The following is a 15,577-nucleotide window of genomic DNA, read 5'->3' on the forward strand; positions in this document are numbered from 1 at the left end:
CGGCGCCCCGCGGGTTCGGCGGAGGGCGGCGGGCGGCCCGGGCGGGCGGAGGAAAAGGAAGCGGCCCCGGTGCTCCCCGCCCGCCGCCGCCGCGCGTCGCCGCAGCTGGGGCGCGGCGGGAGCAGAGCTCGGGTGCGGGGGGCTCCGCACCGCATCGCTCCGCGCCGCCCCGCACGGACCTGCCCGCAGCCCCGGAGATGAAGAGAGTTTGCACGCTGCCCCTCTGGCTCTGGCTCGGCATTGTCTCGGAGGCAGGTGAGCGCTGCGGGCTGCCCTGCCCGGCCGGTCGTCCCGCACCTGCGGGCGCGCTGGGGATGGGGGCTGCCCCGGCGGAACGGGACGGGACCCGGCGCTGCCCGCCCGCACGTCCCCCAGACCCCGCAGGGACCGGCGCTCCCCGCCCAGGGATCCCCCAGCCGCGATCCAGGGTCCTCCAGCTCTGACGGGGACCGACACAGCCCGCCCTGGGATCCCCCATCTCCGACCCAGAGTCCCCTATCCCCGACGGGGACCAACCCAGCCCGCCTTGGGGGTCCCCCAGCCCCAACGGGGGGATCCCCCAGCCCCGACACAGGATCCCCCAGCCCCGACGGGGACGCGCCGCGGTGCCTGCCTGGGTGCCCCCGACGGCTGTGACAGCGTCCCCGAAGGGACGGGACGGGAGGAACCTGCTGCCGTCCCTGCGGGGTTCGGAGACCGGGTGAGCCCACGCCGCGCCTGTGCCGCGGGTGTGCTCGCTGCAAGCGGGGAGAAGCCTCATCAGGCTCTGGCAGAAGGGGTTTCTTTGCGCGGGGAAGTGCCCGGCCAGGAGGGCAGCCTGGAGGCCGGCTCCCTGCTCTGTTTATTTATTTTTTTCATGCCCAGAGTCATTAATTTGTGAGTGTTGGGCAGCGTGTTGGGGAGGGAGGCGTGAGGAGGCAGTGATACATGCGATGCCGTCCAGTCTGCCTCTCCCAGCGGTCTCTGGCAGCTCTGGTCTGCCTGGGAAGTCACCCAAGACAGATCCCAGTGAAATGCTTTTCCTTCCCATAGCACTTCTGGGGCAAAAGGCTGTTGGGGAGCGAGTCGAAACCCCTGGCCGCAGCTTGGGTCAGGTGGACATGGAACCACAGCAGAAGTGGGGCTGCAACGCCCTTCCAGAGGAAAGAGACCATGGGGCAGAGCAGAGCTGGGTGGGCACTGCCAGGACAGCGGGGACGGGACATCAGCCCCACCAGCTTCCCCAGGGAAGCTCCTGCTTGCATGGGTAAAGCATTTACAGCCTGGATCAGAGTGAGACCAACAGAAAGTTAGTAATGCTGGAAGCTTGCAATGTGGGGAGATGAATTTTGGGAGCATAAATAGAATTTTCTGTAGCCTCAGCTCAGTGACTCACTGTCACCGGCGGCGTTTGCTGCCATTGTCGAAGTGAGCTCACAGAAGGGCTGCAGGTCTGGCCATGGCGGTGCAGAGGTGCGGTACAGACAGCATCGCTGGCAGTGGCACTGTGAACCTGCTCTGCCCAAAATGCTGCTGGTGGCTTTAGTGCCATGGGGCTGAAGGACCCACCAGGCTGCCAGAGCTCAGGGATTGCTCCAGGAGGCAGGACGGAAAGGGACCTGCTGGTGGCATGGCGGCGGGAGCTGCAGCTGTTCAGAGCTCTCTTGTTAGCAATTTGTAAAGCATGGTGTAGCTGTTCTCAGGTTCTTTCATCTCCTGGAGGTGCGGGGAGCGGTGCCTGGGAGGCTCTGGCCAGCGTGGCTGCATGATGTGTGGGCCTCGTCAGCACAGGGCTGTGCAGAGCTTTGAAGCTCTCCAGCACTGTCTGATTAGCACAGCGATGAAGGGCGATGCAGAGTTCAAGTAGGGGAACCGTACCCTGGGGATTTGCTGCCTCTTTAGTTCTACCTGAGACCAATTCATCAGTGCGTAAAGGACCCACAAATTCCTCGTTAACCATAATCCCAACTGGGTACAAATATTTTCTCCCCTTGGGAGCAGGGACAGGGATGTGAGACTTACACCTGGGAAGGGTGAAATATTCATCTCAGGATCATGAAAGGTCTGTTCTGGCTCTAGGTCCTGCATCATACTTGTTCCTGCACCCAAGTACCTGGATAAATGGGCCAGTGCTCGGAAGGGATGCCATGTGTAAGAGCACACAGGTTCTCCATATGTCCCAGCTCTGCAGTGCTCCCAGGATGGAGTGGATTTGGGGTGCTGCCCTTTGCAGGCAGTGTGGTGCGGGAGTGGGCAGAGGTTCAGCCCCATCATCCCATGGTATCTTGGGGTAACCCTTTGTGGATGGCGATGGGGAGAGCATGTGCTCCCTGAGCCACAATGCTCTGGGCACAGAGCAGCACTGACCACCCCACAGCCAAATAATCCTGTTGGGGACTCTGGCATGCTGCGTTTAGGAGCATATGCCCTTTGCATGAGGGAAGGGCCTGTGCTTGTGTAGGACCTGCGCCGATCACCTTGGCGGCTGCTGCCTGCCCTCCTCTAAGATCACGCAGACCTCCCCGGCCGGGTGTTCGGACAGCCCCGCACTGACCGTGCCAGCAGCAACATTCGCCTTTGCAGCTGGGACTTGAAGCAGTCACTTTATTGCAAGTAATAAACATGAGCCATTTCAGCAACACCATTTCATGCAAAAGCCCACGAGTGCACAACAAAGCCCACTCTGGCTTAACCCAGCCGCTTGTTAGTGATGAAACAGAGCCAGGGCCTCCAAGGAGGAGGTGAGTGATGGGAGGGATGCAGCCCATGGTCCCCGGGGCTGCCAGGAAAGGGGTAGCACATGGCCCCCATGCTCCACCATCTGCTTAGGGATAATTCTGGAAGAATGGGCTGCAACTACCACTCTGGGATTTGGCTTGGGCATGTGAATCTGCAGCCCACTGCCTGCCCAAACAGCCACAAGGGTGTTGCTGAGCTCAGTTTGACATCTGGGCAGGGGACGCTCCCCCAGCAGCACAACATCCCCAGCCCACACAGGCAGGGCAGGAGGGGGCTTACTCCAGCCTGTCCCACCCCACTCTGCTGCATCTCTCCCATGGGCATGTTCCACATGAGACCACTGTCCCCGGGATGTCTCTTGGCCCCGTGTTGGTGCGGTGTTTTCCAGGGCAGGCGTGGGAAGGGCAGGTGCTCCTGGCCAGCCAGGAGGGAACAGGCTGTTCCTGGCGTCCCAGGGCAGTTCCTGGGGAGGGAAAGGGAGAGCAGGATCCCACGGGAACGGCAGCAGGAGGGAGCTGTGGCCAGGCAGCAGTTTCTTCAATGCTGTACGGGGCATCTACAGCGCTCAGGAGGTTGCTTTGCAGAGTGGCTGCGGAACAGAAGGGGGCTCTTGATGGGTCCCCAGGTCTGCCTGGTTCTCAGCAGCTTTGGGGAGCAACATGAGCCCTGGAGATAGTGCCCATCTCCCCCACCTTCTCCCCAGCCACTCAAGCTGGTGCTGCAGAGGTGTTTCCAAATGAATGTAGTGTCTTTGCATTCAGCCTGCTGGTCTGAAACAGCCCCAAGCAATGGGGGCAAGGTGGGGGGCTCCCTCACCCCCAGTTTGGGGCGGGGGGGCATGTGTTTAAACCCAGTGGCAGGGGAAAGATGCAATGAACTGATGGGGGCGATAGGGGCCCTGCAGGTGTGGGGAGAAGCAGAAAGCCCTGCAATGGCTGGACCCCACAGGCTGCACTGCCCATGGAAAGTGGGGAGCTGGAGCAGCTCATGTGGTGGTTTCTGTGCAAGGAACGACTACACATCACAGGGCTCTTCTGCTGGGAAAGACAGGCTGGGGCATTGTAACAGGGGGCTGCAAAATCACTGCTTGCCTGGAGAAGGCAGTTCCTGGTGGGTTCCCATGGTAGGAGGATGAGGAACATGGTGGGAGGCCGGTGCCTTGTTGCACACCACTATGCAGAGCTGGAGCTCATCACCACAGGGTCTTGTGGGTGATAAGACATTTGCCTGGGCCCAAAGGCAGTTGTGTGTGGAAAAATACTTGGGTTTGCAAGGAAAAAATCCACAGGTGGTTAATTAAAGCTGAAAGCCCCCTTTCCCACCTCGATTGTGAGCCAGAGGTGCCCAGCACCATGTTTTGCCTTGACCTGCCCCAGGCAGATCCTGCAAATCTCTGCCTGGGCAAGGGGCAGCAGGGAGCCAGGCACGCAGCCCCCAGAGGGTCCCATGCCACCTGGGTGCCATGGAGGGGACCGTGACCACCTGGTGCACGCCAGTGTCTGCTGGGGGACGCCAGTGCTGAGCCTTGCCCTGGGCCAGAGCTGGAATTATCTTTTGTCCTTCATTAGGAGAAGAAATACTGCTGCAGCTGCACTGGCATCTAGTGACTGGTTAAATTAATTCCAGGGTTTTTATTGCCTCTGGCTATCCCAGACCTTTGTTTCTTGTTTCACGTTGTTAAAAGGGAGGGTTAGCCGGGTCCCAGGGGGGCTTTTTCTCTCTGGTCAAATAGTTCTGATGTTTTCGGCACACAGTATTATTGCCCATCTGCGGTGCCTCATTGTTAACGCAAAATAGTGGAAGTGGAGATGGCCTGTGGTCAAGTCGGCAAGGAGGCATGAGCCCTTGAGCCCAGTGTGACCATTCGTTTTGCTGAGCGGCTGTGGGCAAATCGCTCCATCTCATAGGTGCAAGTTCAGCAGAAGGAGAGTGAAAACCTGGCTCCACGGCAGCCAGTGGCGAAACTCCCACTAAGTTTTATAAGTTGAGAATATTAAGTGGGGAGTCTCTCCTGGAGTCGTTTCCCTGCTGAGGTAGCAGAAACAGGTTTCAGCCAGTGACTTGTATTTCACCTTACAACTTCTCCCACGTGTGAATTGTTTTTGTTGCTGTATTTCTGCCCCCTCCTTCCAGGGTGAGGATCTCCAGCAGAGGCTTTGCGGGCCAAACCTGGAGGTGTCATGGGACAGACGTCATTTGCTAATGAGGGAGGATCAGTTTAGGGGGTCAGGAAAAGACTCCAAACTGGGGAATCGTAGAGAATAGGGTGTTGGGGAAAGGCAAGAGATACTCCAAGCAAGTGCTGTGGTCTCCCCTTCTCTGAGCATGTAATAACCAGGCAGCTGCTGCTCCCTTGCTCTGCTTCTGTGCAGTGAAAGGCAGCAAGGACCCCAGGGCTATTCCCAGGAAGGACCATGAGAAAGGGCTGAGTGGGTTGCAGACCTTCCTGGTCTTTAACCCCCATAACTGATGGGCAGAGCCCTGGAGTGAGCAGAGATGAAGAGGATATGAGATTTTTACCTGCCTGCAGCACCCAGTCTAGAGCTGGTTACAACTCTCAGCCGAGACTGGAAAACCCCAGTGCGGTTGGAGAGGGCTTAGCGAAAGAATAATCTCAGCCCTGCTCCCTGTCCCAGTGCATGCAAAGAGGGAAGTGAGTCAGAGTGGCTCAATGATGTTTTTGGGACCCGTTGCTGCCATGCAAGGTGTAGCCACCCACCCGCATGCAGGCTTGGAGGGGTTAAGCCTTCTCCTGGCCATGGCTCCAGTTTGCTGGGCAAATGCCAGCCAGCGTGCCAAGTCTGCCCGCCTGGGTCTGCGGTGCTAGCGCCGGTGACGCAGCGCCCGTGTGCCATCCCACCACAGCTGCATTGCATGGCATGGCAAGGCCACCCACGCGGGCAGGCTCCGGGGGCCGGGGCAGCCCACTGGAGAAGGGTTAAGTGAAGATGAGCGGTGCCGATGCCAGGCTGGGTGTCCAGGTTCTCCCTTGGCGGAGGTCAGCGGTGGTTCATGGGAAAGGAAAAATTGGCAGCTGGGCCGGATGTCCCTGCATTTCCCCTCTTCCTGCAGCCGCCTGAACGACGTTCCTTATTTAGCTTTCCTGACGGACAGGAGGAATCTGATGGCGGAAACTGTCACTGCCTGATAACAGCTCAGGGACCCCTTTATGATGGGCGGCACGGCAGGGAACAGGGCAGCGCTCCTCCTCGCCAGGAGGGGAGAACCGGGCAGCCAGGGCTGCCCTTTGCACCGGGTTTTCAGGGGTGGCTGCGGGGAGGGAGGGAAGGGCACTCGCAGCCCTTCCCTTTGTGCTGGTTTGTGTACAGACCCCCTCAGTGCTATTTAAAAGATTCTTAAGGCCAAGAAATGATGGCATATATATATTATATTGGCATTTTTTTCTTCTTTATGGTGAGGAATCTGAGCTTGTGGAAAGGGCCATGGATGAGGAGAGGAGGCATGGAGCAAAGCCACCCTGCCAAGGTCTGAGACCAAGTGAGGCTTTCCACTCACTGGCACTGAGGATGTAAAGGGCAGCCAAGGCTGGGATGCTTCAGCAGGAGCTGAGAGTGATGACCAGTGCCAGGAGTTGAGCGCACGCATCAGTAATGGGACTGGCTCCCATACAAGTGTGCCCTGACTGAGCAGATAAACGCTGCAAAGGACATGTTATTGCGTGTTTTATTGTCCCCAGCGTTCTCTCCATAGAGGATGGCATCTTGCTACTGTCTGAGCCTTTCTCTCATATGCGCCCATGGTGACCAGCCCCAAAACCACAAAAGGTCCTGAAATACAGCCTGTATTTCAATGTATCCATTGATTTTTATCTTGCATCTGTGGAGGCCACCAGGCTGCTCCCATACCAATAAAAGCATTGTTTCCATGGCAATTAATGTATTTAAAAAGGGCAGAATGTACAGAGAGACTGTATTTTTTTTTAAAGAGCAAGCCCTAAGCAAGGCAGCCCTTGCCACTGGCTGTTGGACTCTCAATCTGTGCAATGCACAGGTTGGCGTTGCTGTGCTCTGCTTCGGGATGCAGGGCATGGTGAGCTGGCTCAGCTGGGTTGGGTGGCACAGGGCTCACACAGACCTGTGCAAAGGCCATGCTAAAGCCTCACAGCCCTGAGATCACTGGTCTTCTGCTGCTCGGAGAGTTGTGTGTTCCCTGGGGTGGTTAGAGCTGCATGGTCCAAGGTGCGTGTCTGACCACTTCAGTTTTAGCTGAGCAATATAAAAAATCTCCCTGCAAGACTGAAGACCTCAGCAGGAACTTGCAGGAGTCGTTTCTGTGCTCTCTGAACAATACGACCAGGTCACTTACGTGAGCATCTGCGAGTTGCAGGATTGAGGTTTAAGCCATCAGACTATGCTGGTACCTCAGGACCAAATGCTTCTCACTTCAGCTAAGTTCAAATTCCTTTTGTGTTTGCTTTCTGTTATCAAGCAGCACAGGCAGGGAGATTGGTGCAAAGGGAATCACTGTATCAGTCCATTTGTGTTCCTATGTTGCTTTATCAGTGCCACAGGTGCGTGCAAGGCTAGCAGACATGGGAAGGAAGCAGGAGCTCCTGCCCGAAACCCCAGTGCACGTTTCAGATGGCTGCTCTGGGGATGAGGTACCCATGGGGGATAACAGGACTTTACATCCTCCTGGCTATTCTGAGGCAGAAAAAGCAGCAAAATTCATATTGCAAGTTATTTGTTTACAATTATACGTGTTTCTTATGGTGTCGCTTCCTAGCATGATGCATAGTTGCCATTGCAGCGAGATGAGTTAACTTCCTGCTATACCTTCCTGGACAGGAGTCATCTCACCCGGGCCCCATCACATAAATGTTTAGCGTATAGCCTAAGGCACTTGCTCTACAGTCAGCAGTGGGGAGAAGGGCTTTTTTGGAAGCACTCCTCCCATCCCCAAAGAGGTATTGAAGAAATTGCCTTTGGGGTGGTGATGGCTGAGGCTGCTCCCAGCCTGCGTGGTGTCCACACACACGTGTGTCCCCAGGACCGGCACTGCTCCTCTGCCGGGTTACATTTCACCCTGCGAGCCACCCTCTTCCTTGCTGGCCGCCCTGGCTCTCTCCACTTCAGCAGCTTGCAGCTGCACAAGGGGACAGGCACGGTCTGGCGGAGGGTAAAATGAAAGAGCAGCATCAACCAAAACAACCGATGGCCCCAGTCTCGGGAGACATGGCCAGGAGGAGGCTGGAAGGTAGTGGGATCATGCGGAGTGAGCAGCAGACAAAGGAAGGAAGTTTTTATTACTGGGCCAAATCCTGAAGTCCTTCAGTTGTATTTAGGCCAATGTCTCAATGACTTCAGTGGAGACTGGTCTGAGTAAAGAGAGAAGAAAGGGCTTTCAGGATCTGGCCCCTGGGTAATTGTGTCACGTGGGAAGCTTGTAAAGAATTTGCAAGCTCATGATGGCTTTCCTGACTGGCCAGCACTAGCCAGCGAGCAGTGCCTGTGGCAGCCAGGCTTCCCGCCTGGGTCACAGTCCCCTTTCTCTCCGGGGGCACAAAGTGCCCATCCTGCAGCGGTTTCCCCATTTTGGCCATTGGCAGGGTTTCATGGGGCTCAGCAGACACAGTGGGGCCCAGCCAGCTGCAGTGAGTTGGCTAGTGGCTCCACAGGTTTGTGAAGGTCTATCTGCATGTTCAAAAGTCCCAGGAGACCCAGTGGAGGATTCTGGGTTCCTCCATCAGCGCTTTATGTTACGGAGGCACGTGGGCTCTTCATGTGGCAGGGAAGCCTGTAAAAGGTTTACTGGTTTAATTTAACACATGAAACCCCCCCAAAAAGCTACAAAAAATGCAGGGCTGCATAGCAGAGCCTGGAAAACCCTCCACTGGTTTCCCTGTGTGTGGAAGGTCCCACATCAGCTGGGGGAGGAATGTATGTGTCTGCATAGACACACATGTGTGCTGACAGTGAGGGTCAGCTTGGCTCTCCCTCTGTGACTTGTTTTCCCTATTTCTGAAATCTGGCATCTGCTGATATGGATGTTATATATAGTGACCTAAAAAAATAAATACTGACAAATGTAAGGGTTAAGTCAATAGTTTCCATGGACGACAGTAAATCTTGATATTTACTGACACAAGAAGGTTGGGCACGAATTGTGGTTTATACTCGGATTTGGAAACTACCAGTTCAGAGTGATGGCAGCAAGCAAAATTGCATCCAGCAGAGGTGACGGCATGCAGCGCCCACAGAAATCCATCACTCGTGTTGTGTTGCCCCAGCCTGAGCAAAGTCCCCAGTGAAGTGTAATTTGGTCTAAGTGGCCATCATCCTTTCACCACGCGGCAGTGCACGGCCCTTGGGAAGCAAAGGGCAGAAGTTTAACAGCGTGTCCTGAAAGCGTGGCGGCCGTCTGTAGTGCGGGATGCTCCCGTGGGAGTTGCATGGATTCACACCAAGAAACTCTCCATGCCACTGGGCAGGCAGTGCGTGGTCCTTGTGCTGGGATGAAACATGGGGAAGCAAACACCTTGCCTGCAAACGGAGTAACCCAGCGATGCCTTTGTAAAGCAATTTAGCTAATGTAGTGTGCATCTGGGCCTGGTGACTCCTCATCTGGTTTGTTGGTTGTTGCCAAACTATCAGATTCAGCAGGTCCTGGGCTGCTGTCTATAAGTGCTGGCTCTGGCAATAGTGCTGGGAAGGGACCAGGGCATACCCTGTTCTTCCTCTTCTCCCTGTGCCGTGATGTCCCGGTGCACAAGTGAAGGGGAGCCACAGTGCACCCCCTACAGCCCTGTGCCAGGCAAACAGGCTCAGACGCCAGTATGTGCCCCCTTGGGTGACAGTGCTGTGGTGGGATTTTCCCACTTGCTCACGTAGATCCACCACACTTGCTCACGTGCTAAAAGGACTAACAGAAGCAACCGGAAGGCATGGGTGGTAGCTTCATGTCCCCAGTTTGAACACTTGAGGAGGGGTTTTGATGTCCCCCAAACCCGCTGTGTTGTAGGGAGGCAGCAACCTGTCCAACGATGTCAGGAACACCAGAATTGCACTGAGGCCAAGATGTGATGCCTGCTGCCTTGGTGCCTGCATTGCCCAACATCGCCCTTCCACAACACACAGCATTTCACAATATTTATGGCTGCTCCTCACCTCTGGCTGCTTAGACAAATAAAGCCTAATGCAGCCTGAGGCAGTTAATCCCTGGCTCTCCAGCCTCCCAGCAATAACAAGGCCTGGGTGGCATTTCAAAGAATGCACTGGGGGAGAGGGGGAGCACTGGGGTCTATCTTTTATATGGTGGTGGAAATTCAAGCCTGCCTTCATTGAAGATAAGCGGTGTTGGCCAGGCTAAGCTCCTGCTCAGAGGTTATAGTGGTGATAGAAGGCAGGAGACTCCACGCAGCGTTGGCCCCACAGTAACCTTTGCCAAAAGCAAAACACTTCTTAATACAATCATAGATTTAAAAAAAAAAAAAAAAAAGAAGAAAAATAAACAGGGCCCATGTGGACTTAGGAAACCTGTGCTGGTGTGATGAGAGAAGCGCATGGTAAAATGGCCTGAAGAGCACCTGGAAGGGCTCTGGCCCCTGGACCCATGTTGCTGGGAATGGGAAAGGGCCTGTGTTTGTCCTCAGCCCCTTGGTCCTGTGGGGTGCCAAAATGGCCCTGCTACCAAACTGCTTCTCCTGCCTTTGCAGTCCAAGCCAATGTGTCTTTTTTGCAGTCCAAGCCAATGTGTCTTTCCTTTGTTCACGCCTTGGCTTTCCCATGGAGCTGGGAAGGCCATCCCCAGCCTCACCCCATGGCTCTGAGCACCAAGTACCTTGCGGTGACCAAACAGGCACAGCCAAGGAAGTGGCGTGTTGTCTCTTTAGCACAACTTCCCTGTTAGTACTTGTGCTCCTTTGGTGGAAGTTATTAGCATGCGTAAACGCTTCCTTCCCATTGCGTCCGCTTGCGTGCTCTCCCTGCTGAGCTGCGTGGCAAGGAAGCACCTTTGAACGGGAAAACAACAGTCAACCTCTGAGTATTAAAAAGAGAGTAACTGGGTGTTTATGAAACTTGGTAACACTCTTGTAAGCTAAGCTTTTTTTAAAAAAAGCTTAAGGTGTTTTAGCTTGCTGGCCTTCAAATAGCACCAGAGTCCAATACTGCCATTTAAGCTGTGTGTTTCATCATAGGAATTGCGCTATGATATACAAAGTGTGACATTTCCAACTCAGCCTTTCTTGGAAGGGAATTAAATGAGTTTCATAGCTGCATGAGGGGTGTTATGTGGAGGTGGAGAGAGAAATCTGTGCAGATGTTAAACAGTCAGCTAATCTCAAGTGACATGAACGTACCGATACGCTTTGGCTCTTGGAGATTATGATTATCATCTCCTGCTGCAGTGGGTCCTGTCTTATGGTCACAGCTCTGCGCCAAGAGAAACTGAGAGCACACACGTTTGTAACTCACCATCGATGTCCCGAGCAGCCCCACAGGGCCAGCTTTCCTCCCAGTGCCCCAGGTCTCTCCATCTTCAAGTCTCTTTGCCCAGCAGGGAGCAGACGGGATCACTGACCTGGCAGTGAGAAGTAACCCAGCAAAGCCCGATGTGGGGGGAGAGCTTTGCAGTGCTCTCTGGAGCCTGCCCCTCTTGGGGATCCTGCAGAGAGCAGAGTAAGATTTTTATTAACCACATCAGGGAAGACTCCGGGTTTGGCCCAGTCCAGCTGCTTTCAAGGATGGCAGAAAGCCGAGCTGTGCAGCATTTTCCAGGAGGGTTAAAATCTTCTACGTTGCTGTAAATGTGTTTACCCCAGGGAACTGCACCTCCTGTCCTGCTCATGCGGATGCCAGGAGGGCTCTTAGATCTGCAGCAAGTGCTCAGAGCTCTTCCAGCAGCCCTCTCTGCTTGTGCACATCTGACCTCGTACCTGAGGTTTCCTTCCTCTGCTGCTACCTCTGATGACTAATTCTCCTTTGAAGAGAGTGTGCTTGTGATCTTCCTGCCTCCCCTCGTGCCCACCCCCTCGGAGGCAGCAGAAGGGGTCGTGCAAATGCACATGTGCGCACGTGCGGGTGTGCATGCGAGAAGCTGTGCTGTAGAGGAGGGTTCATGCTCTCCCGCTTCCCAGGCAGCAGCGCTCTGTCATGCCCATGACCATGTTTCCCTTTGCTTTTTTATTACTATTATTATTTTTAGATTATACTTAATGCTTGAAAACCGTGCTTTGATAATCAGGAAGTTTAAATTCCTCCTGCCCTTTGCTTGTGCTTCCTACTTTGTGGACCCATCCACATCTAATGTAGCTTTTTAATGTTGCATTGGCTCTGGGGTAAATTAATTTTCTTTGTTCCTGTTATCTTTCATTCATAGAAATAAGGATTCCTCCTTTCTTTCTTGAGTATCTTTTTTTCCAAGCCAAAGCAGCCCGGTTACTTCTGCCCTACCTTCTGTGTCTCAGGCAGGGATGGAGGTACAAAGAAGCTGCATGACAGGCTTGCAGGGAGCCTGGAGCAGAAGGGGAATTGAATCCAGGTTTTCCAAGGCCAAGATAATCACCTAATTACAAAACTGTTCTTTCCCACTTATCGTTTATCAGCTTCTCTCACACTCAGCAGCCAGAGATCAACTTGTGGATGGGTTGTGCTACAGAGGAGAACAGGCACTGCCAGCTCCAGGACAGCTGTTTGGTTTGAGGGCTCCGAGTTGATTTCAATTCAGAGCTAAGTAGCAAACATCTGGATGTGAACTCCAGGGACAAGAAGATGGAGGAGCAGGTCTTTTCTGCTTGGCATAGTGCCTCCCAGTCCAGCTGCATGGTTTGCAGAACCCTGAAAAAGCCCAGCACGGTGAGCCTGGCTGCAGCAGCCTAGACAGGAGGCAGACGGGGTCCGCAGGATTTACTCACATTGGGGAAACCTGTCCTGAGTGGGGTACAGGGGTTTCTTCAGTGTCTTGCTCAGCCTGTCCATAAGCCAGCAGTCTTGGGAAGAGCTAAACGTCAAAGGCCAGCAATTAAGCCCACACACATCAAGGAAGAATCAAACCTGCAACTTGCTTTTTTCTTTCCAAATGCTGCTGCCCTTTTCTCTCTGTGCTCAGTGCCGACCCTCAGGCTCTGTCTGACTTCCCGGTCAGCTGCCTCTGCTCCTCATCTCCCAGCAAGAATTGAATGCTGAGACCTCATTTAGCTTGACCTCCATCTTCCCCCAACGGCATATCTGGGGCTTGCTTCGATAGGAGCTTCACCTGAGTCTCTGGGGATGGCTCATGATGGAGCAGTAGTTAATGATGTCCAAACTGAGGGTCTTATCTCTGCTGCTTCTCAGGCTTTCCCCTGCCTCTGTGTCCATGCAGCTAAGCCCTGGTGCTGTTGGGGGAAGCCCCTGCCCAGGTACTGGAGCTGGTCCTGGCTCTGCCCGGGCTGTCACCAGCCTCAGCGTGGGCAGCTGGGGCTCTGGGAAAGTGGACGATGCTCTGGTGTGGGCAGGGTGATCCTGCCCTGAGGCACCTGCTCTGTTTTGGCAATGGGTGGTTTAGGGACTCCTAGACCTGGATGTCTCACCTGGATCACTGTGTGTAATAGCTGCTGGTGACTTGTCCTCCAGAAACTTATCCCTCTCTTTGGGAATCTCTCTGCGGGTATCCCACAGTGGAAAAATCCACATTTTAGCTGAGTTGCATGAAAAGTTACTTTGTCATCTGCCTTGTAAATTCATCAGGTACAGCATGAGCAGCGGTGGATAATAATTTCCTTTAGTCATTTACCCTTTGTCACTGTATAGGCTATAAGTTCTAATCAGTGTCCAAAGATGTCTCTTTAGTGTCCCATGGGTTTGCACCCACTGCTGCCAGACGTACCTCAGCCCAGTAAAGCCCATGGGGTTATACCTGAATAGATACGGGGTGGAATTAAACTCTGAATCCTGCAGTCCCAAATAGGTTAACTGGACGTAGCAGCAGTACAAGCTTTTCCCAAGGCACTTGCTGAGTGCCAGACCCCCAGGGCCCATGGGGGATGTCCCCAGCCCATCCTAGCCATCTGTTTGTGCTGGCAATGCCTGTATGAGATTTGGACCAACACTCGTATCACACAAGCAGTGGACCATTTGCATCCATTGCATCCCTTCAGGTTAGAGACATAATGAACTGTGCTGACTTCTGTTACTGGTCCCCTAAAGCCATCTGATCCCTCTGCTCTCTCTGTGCCATGTTAATCACATCCTGCGGGGGCAGAGAATGTGAGCAGGGCAAGATTTTGAAAGAAGTAAATTAAAACAGGAAAAGAAGCAACCTGACAGTCCTAAAGATGTGGGAGGGTAATTTTAATTGAGTTCTGCAAGGGTTTAGCCATGCAGTTAATAGGGGCCACTGGAAGAAGGGTGGCTATGTATGCTGAGCAGGGTGGCTTGCCTTGGGCTCCTGCAGAGCCACAGCAGTGGCAGAGTGGGAGCTTCCACAGGCGTTTTGGCAGGTCTGGGGATTTCTGCCCCTTGGGGAGTGAATCCTGTGGACAGAATAGGTCCTGTTCATGTCTGAAGGTGCTGGGCTCCCCCTCCCCTCCCCACGCATCCCGCTGAGCCAGAGCTGCCCTCCAAAATGTCAGGGAGAGGAAGCAATCCTCGGCTTGTTAGTTTCTACAAGGAAATAAAACGCACAGATGGCTCGAGCATCCTCTATCTCAAAGGCAGGAAAAGGATTCTCCGGGCAGGAGCAGGCAGCCAACAAACCCAGAGCGATTCAGGGAATGGGGGCCCAAACAAAGCGGTGTCTGGCCAGCCCCTGGCCAACAGCACAAGGGGTGGGCCAGCGGCCCGCCGAGGGGAAATGAGCTCTCTGATGTGCGGGAGCATCCCTCGCCGACCCAAGAGCAGCAAACAGCCAGCTCCCTTGGGGCCTGGGGCGGCTGCTGACAGCAGAGATCCTGGAGGAGGTCTGCAGGGTGGCCCCGGCTGACCCCCTGCCCCAGGCCGGACATGTGGCTACCTGACAGAGGCTAACTTTGGCTCAGGACGTAGCCTCTTGGGGAGGATGGAGTAGGGAGCGAGCGCGGGGGTGGGTAGGGAGAGGAAAGACAGCAGGAGACAGAAATGCAAACATGGCCTGAGAGCCGTGGGGCAGGGGGAAGGGAGGAGGAAAAAGCAGGGTAAACCTGGCAGGATGGAGCAGGAAACCAGGCTGGAGCGAGGCAGGGCGATGGTGAGATAGTGCTTCCTGCGGAGGGAGAAAGGCAGACAGATAAACACTCCCGGACAGGCGCTTGTTGACCCGTCTTTGGGATGATGTGGTGGCAGGTCCCCAGGACATGGGTAAATCTGCCTGTGCAGAGTCCCAAAAGCAGGTGGCAGCATGGTGGGGCATTGGGCATAGCTGTGCTCTGCTGTCTTGGGGCATCTGGCTTGTGAAATACCCCAATTTAAATCCCTGCCCAGAGGCACCAAGGGACCAGGACTAAAGGTTACAAAGGTGAGTTCGCTCCTCAGGACAGCCCAGCTCTCTTGAAAGTGGCTCCTGCTTTCAAGCTCCTTTGTTTCTGTCCCCTGATGAGGCTGCCAGCTTGGAAGTCCAAAAGCTGAAGGAGCCGAGAGAGCTCTTGACTTTATTTGTCTCATTCCCCATCAGTGCAGGTGGTTTTGTGCCTGAGATATTTTTGTGCCTTGCCAGAAAAGAACAGCTGTTTGGCTGAATCCAGGGGCACTGGATGCACGGCTGTGCTGCCGTGGAGTGCTGGGGAGCAGAAAAGAACACCCAGCCTCATGGTGCTGCTGGTCTGGTTGTTGCTTCCTCCACTTGTGCTGGGACCATGCTGCTGTTGCAGGATGCATTGCTCACGTCTCTGCCCACCCCATCCCACTCCCCACTTGGCTGGCAGGCAGAGGCATGCTTTCGCTGG

General features: G+C 54.6%; 1 protein-coding gene across 2 annotated transcripts in view; it reads left to right on the top strand.

Annotated features, from left to right (window-relative positions):
• Positions 1-15,577, top strand: part of FLT4 (fms related receptor tyrosine kinase 4) — a 60,472-nt gene continuing 44,895 nt past the window's right edge. Inside the window, exon 1 of one of the 2 annotated variants that reach the window (XM_075102715.1) lies at positions 1-255. In XM_075102715.1, coding sequence (XP_074958816.1) covers positions 198-255 — 58 coding nt within the window. In that variant the 5' untranslated portion in view covers positions 1-197. The remainder of the gene's footprint in view (positions 256-15,577) is intronic. The other variant, XM_075102714.1, reaches the window with a different exon arrangement.

This window comes from Phalacrocorax aristotelis, chromosome 8 (genome assembly GCF_949628215.1).
Source record: "Phalacrocorax aristotelis chromosome 8, bGulAri2.1, whole genome shotgun sequence".
Classification (NCBI taxonomy): Eukaryota; Metazoa; Chordata; class Aves; order Suliformes; family Phalacrocoracidae; genus Phalacrocorax; species Phalacrocorax aristotelis.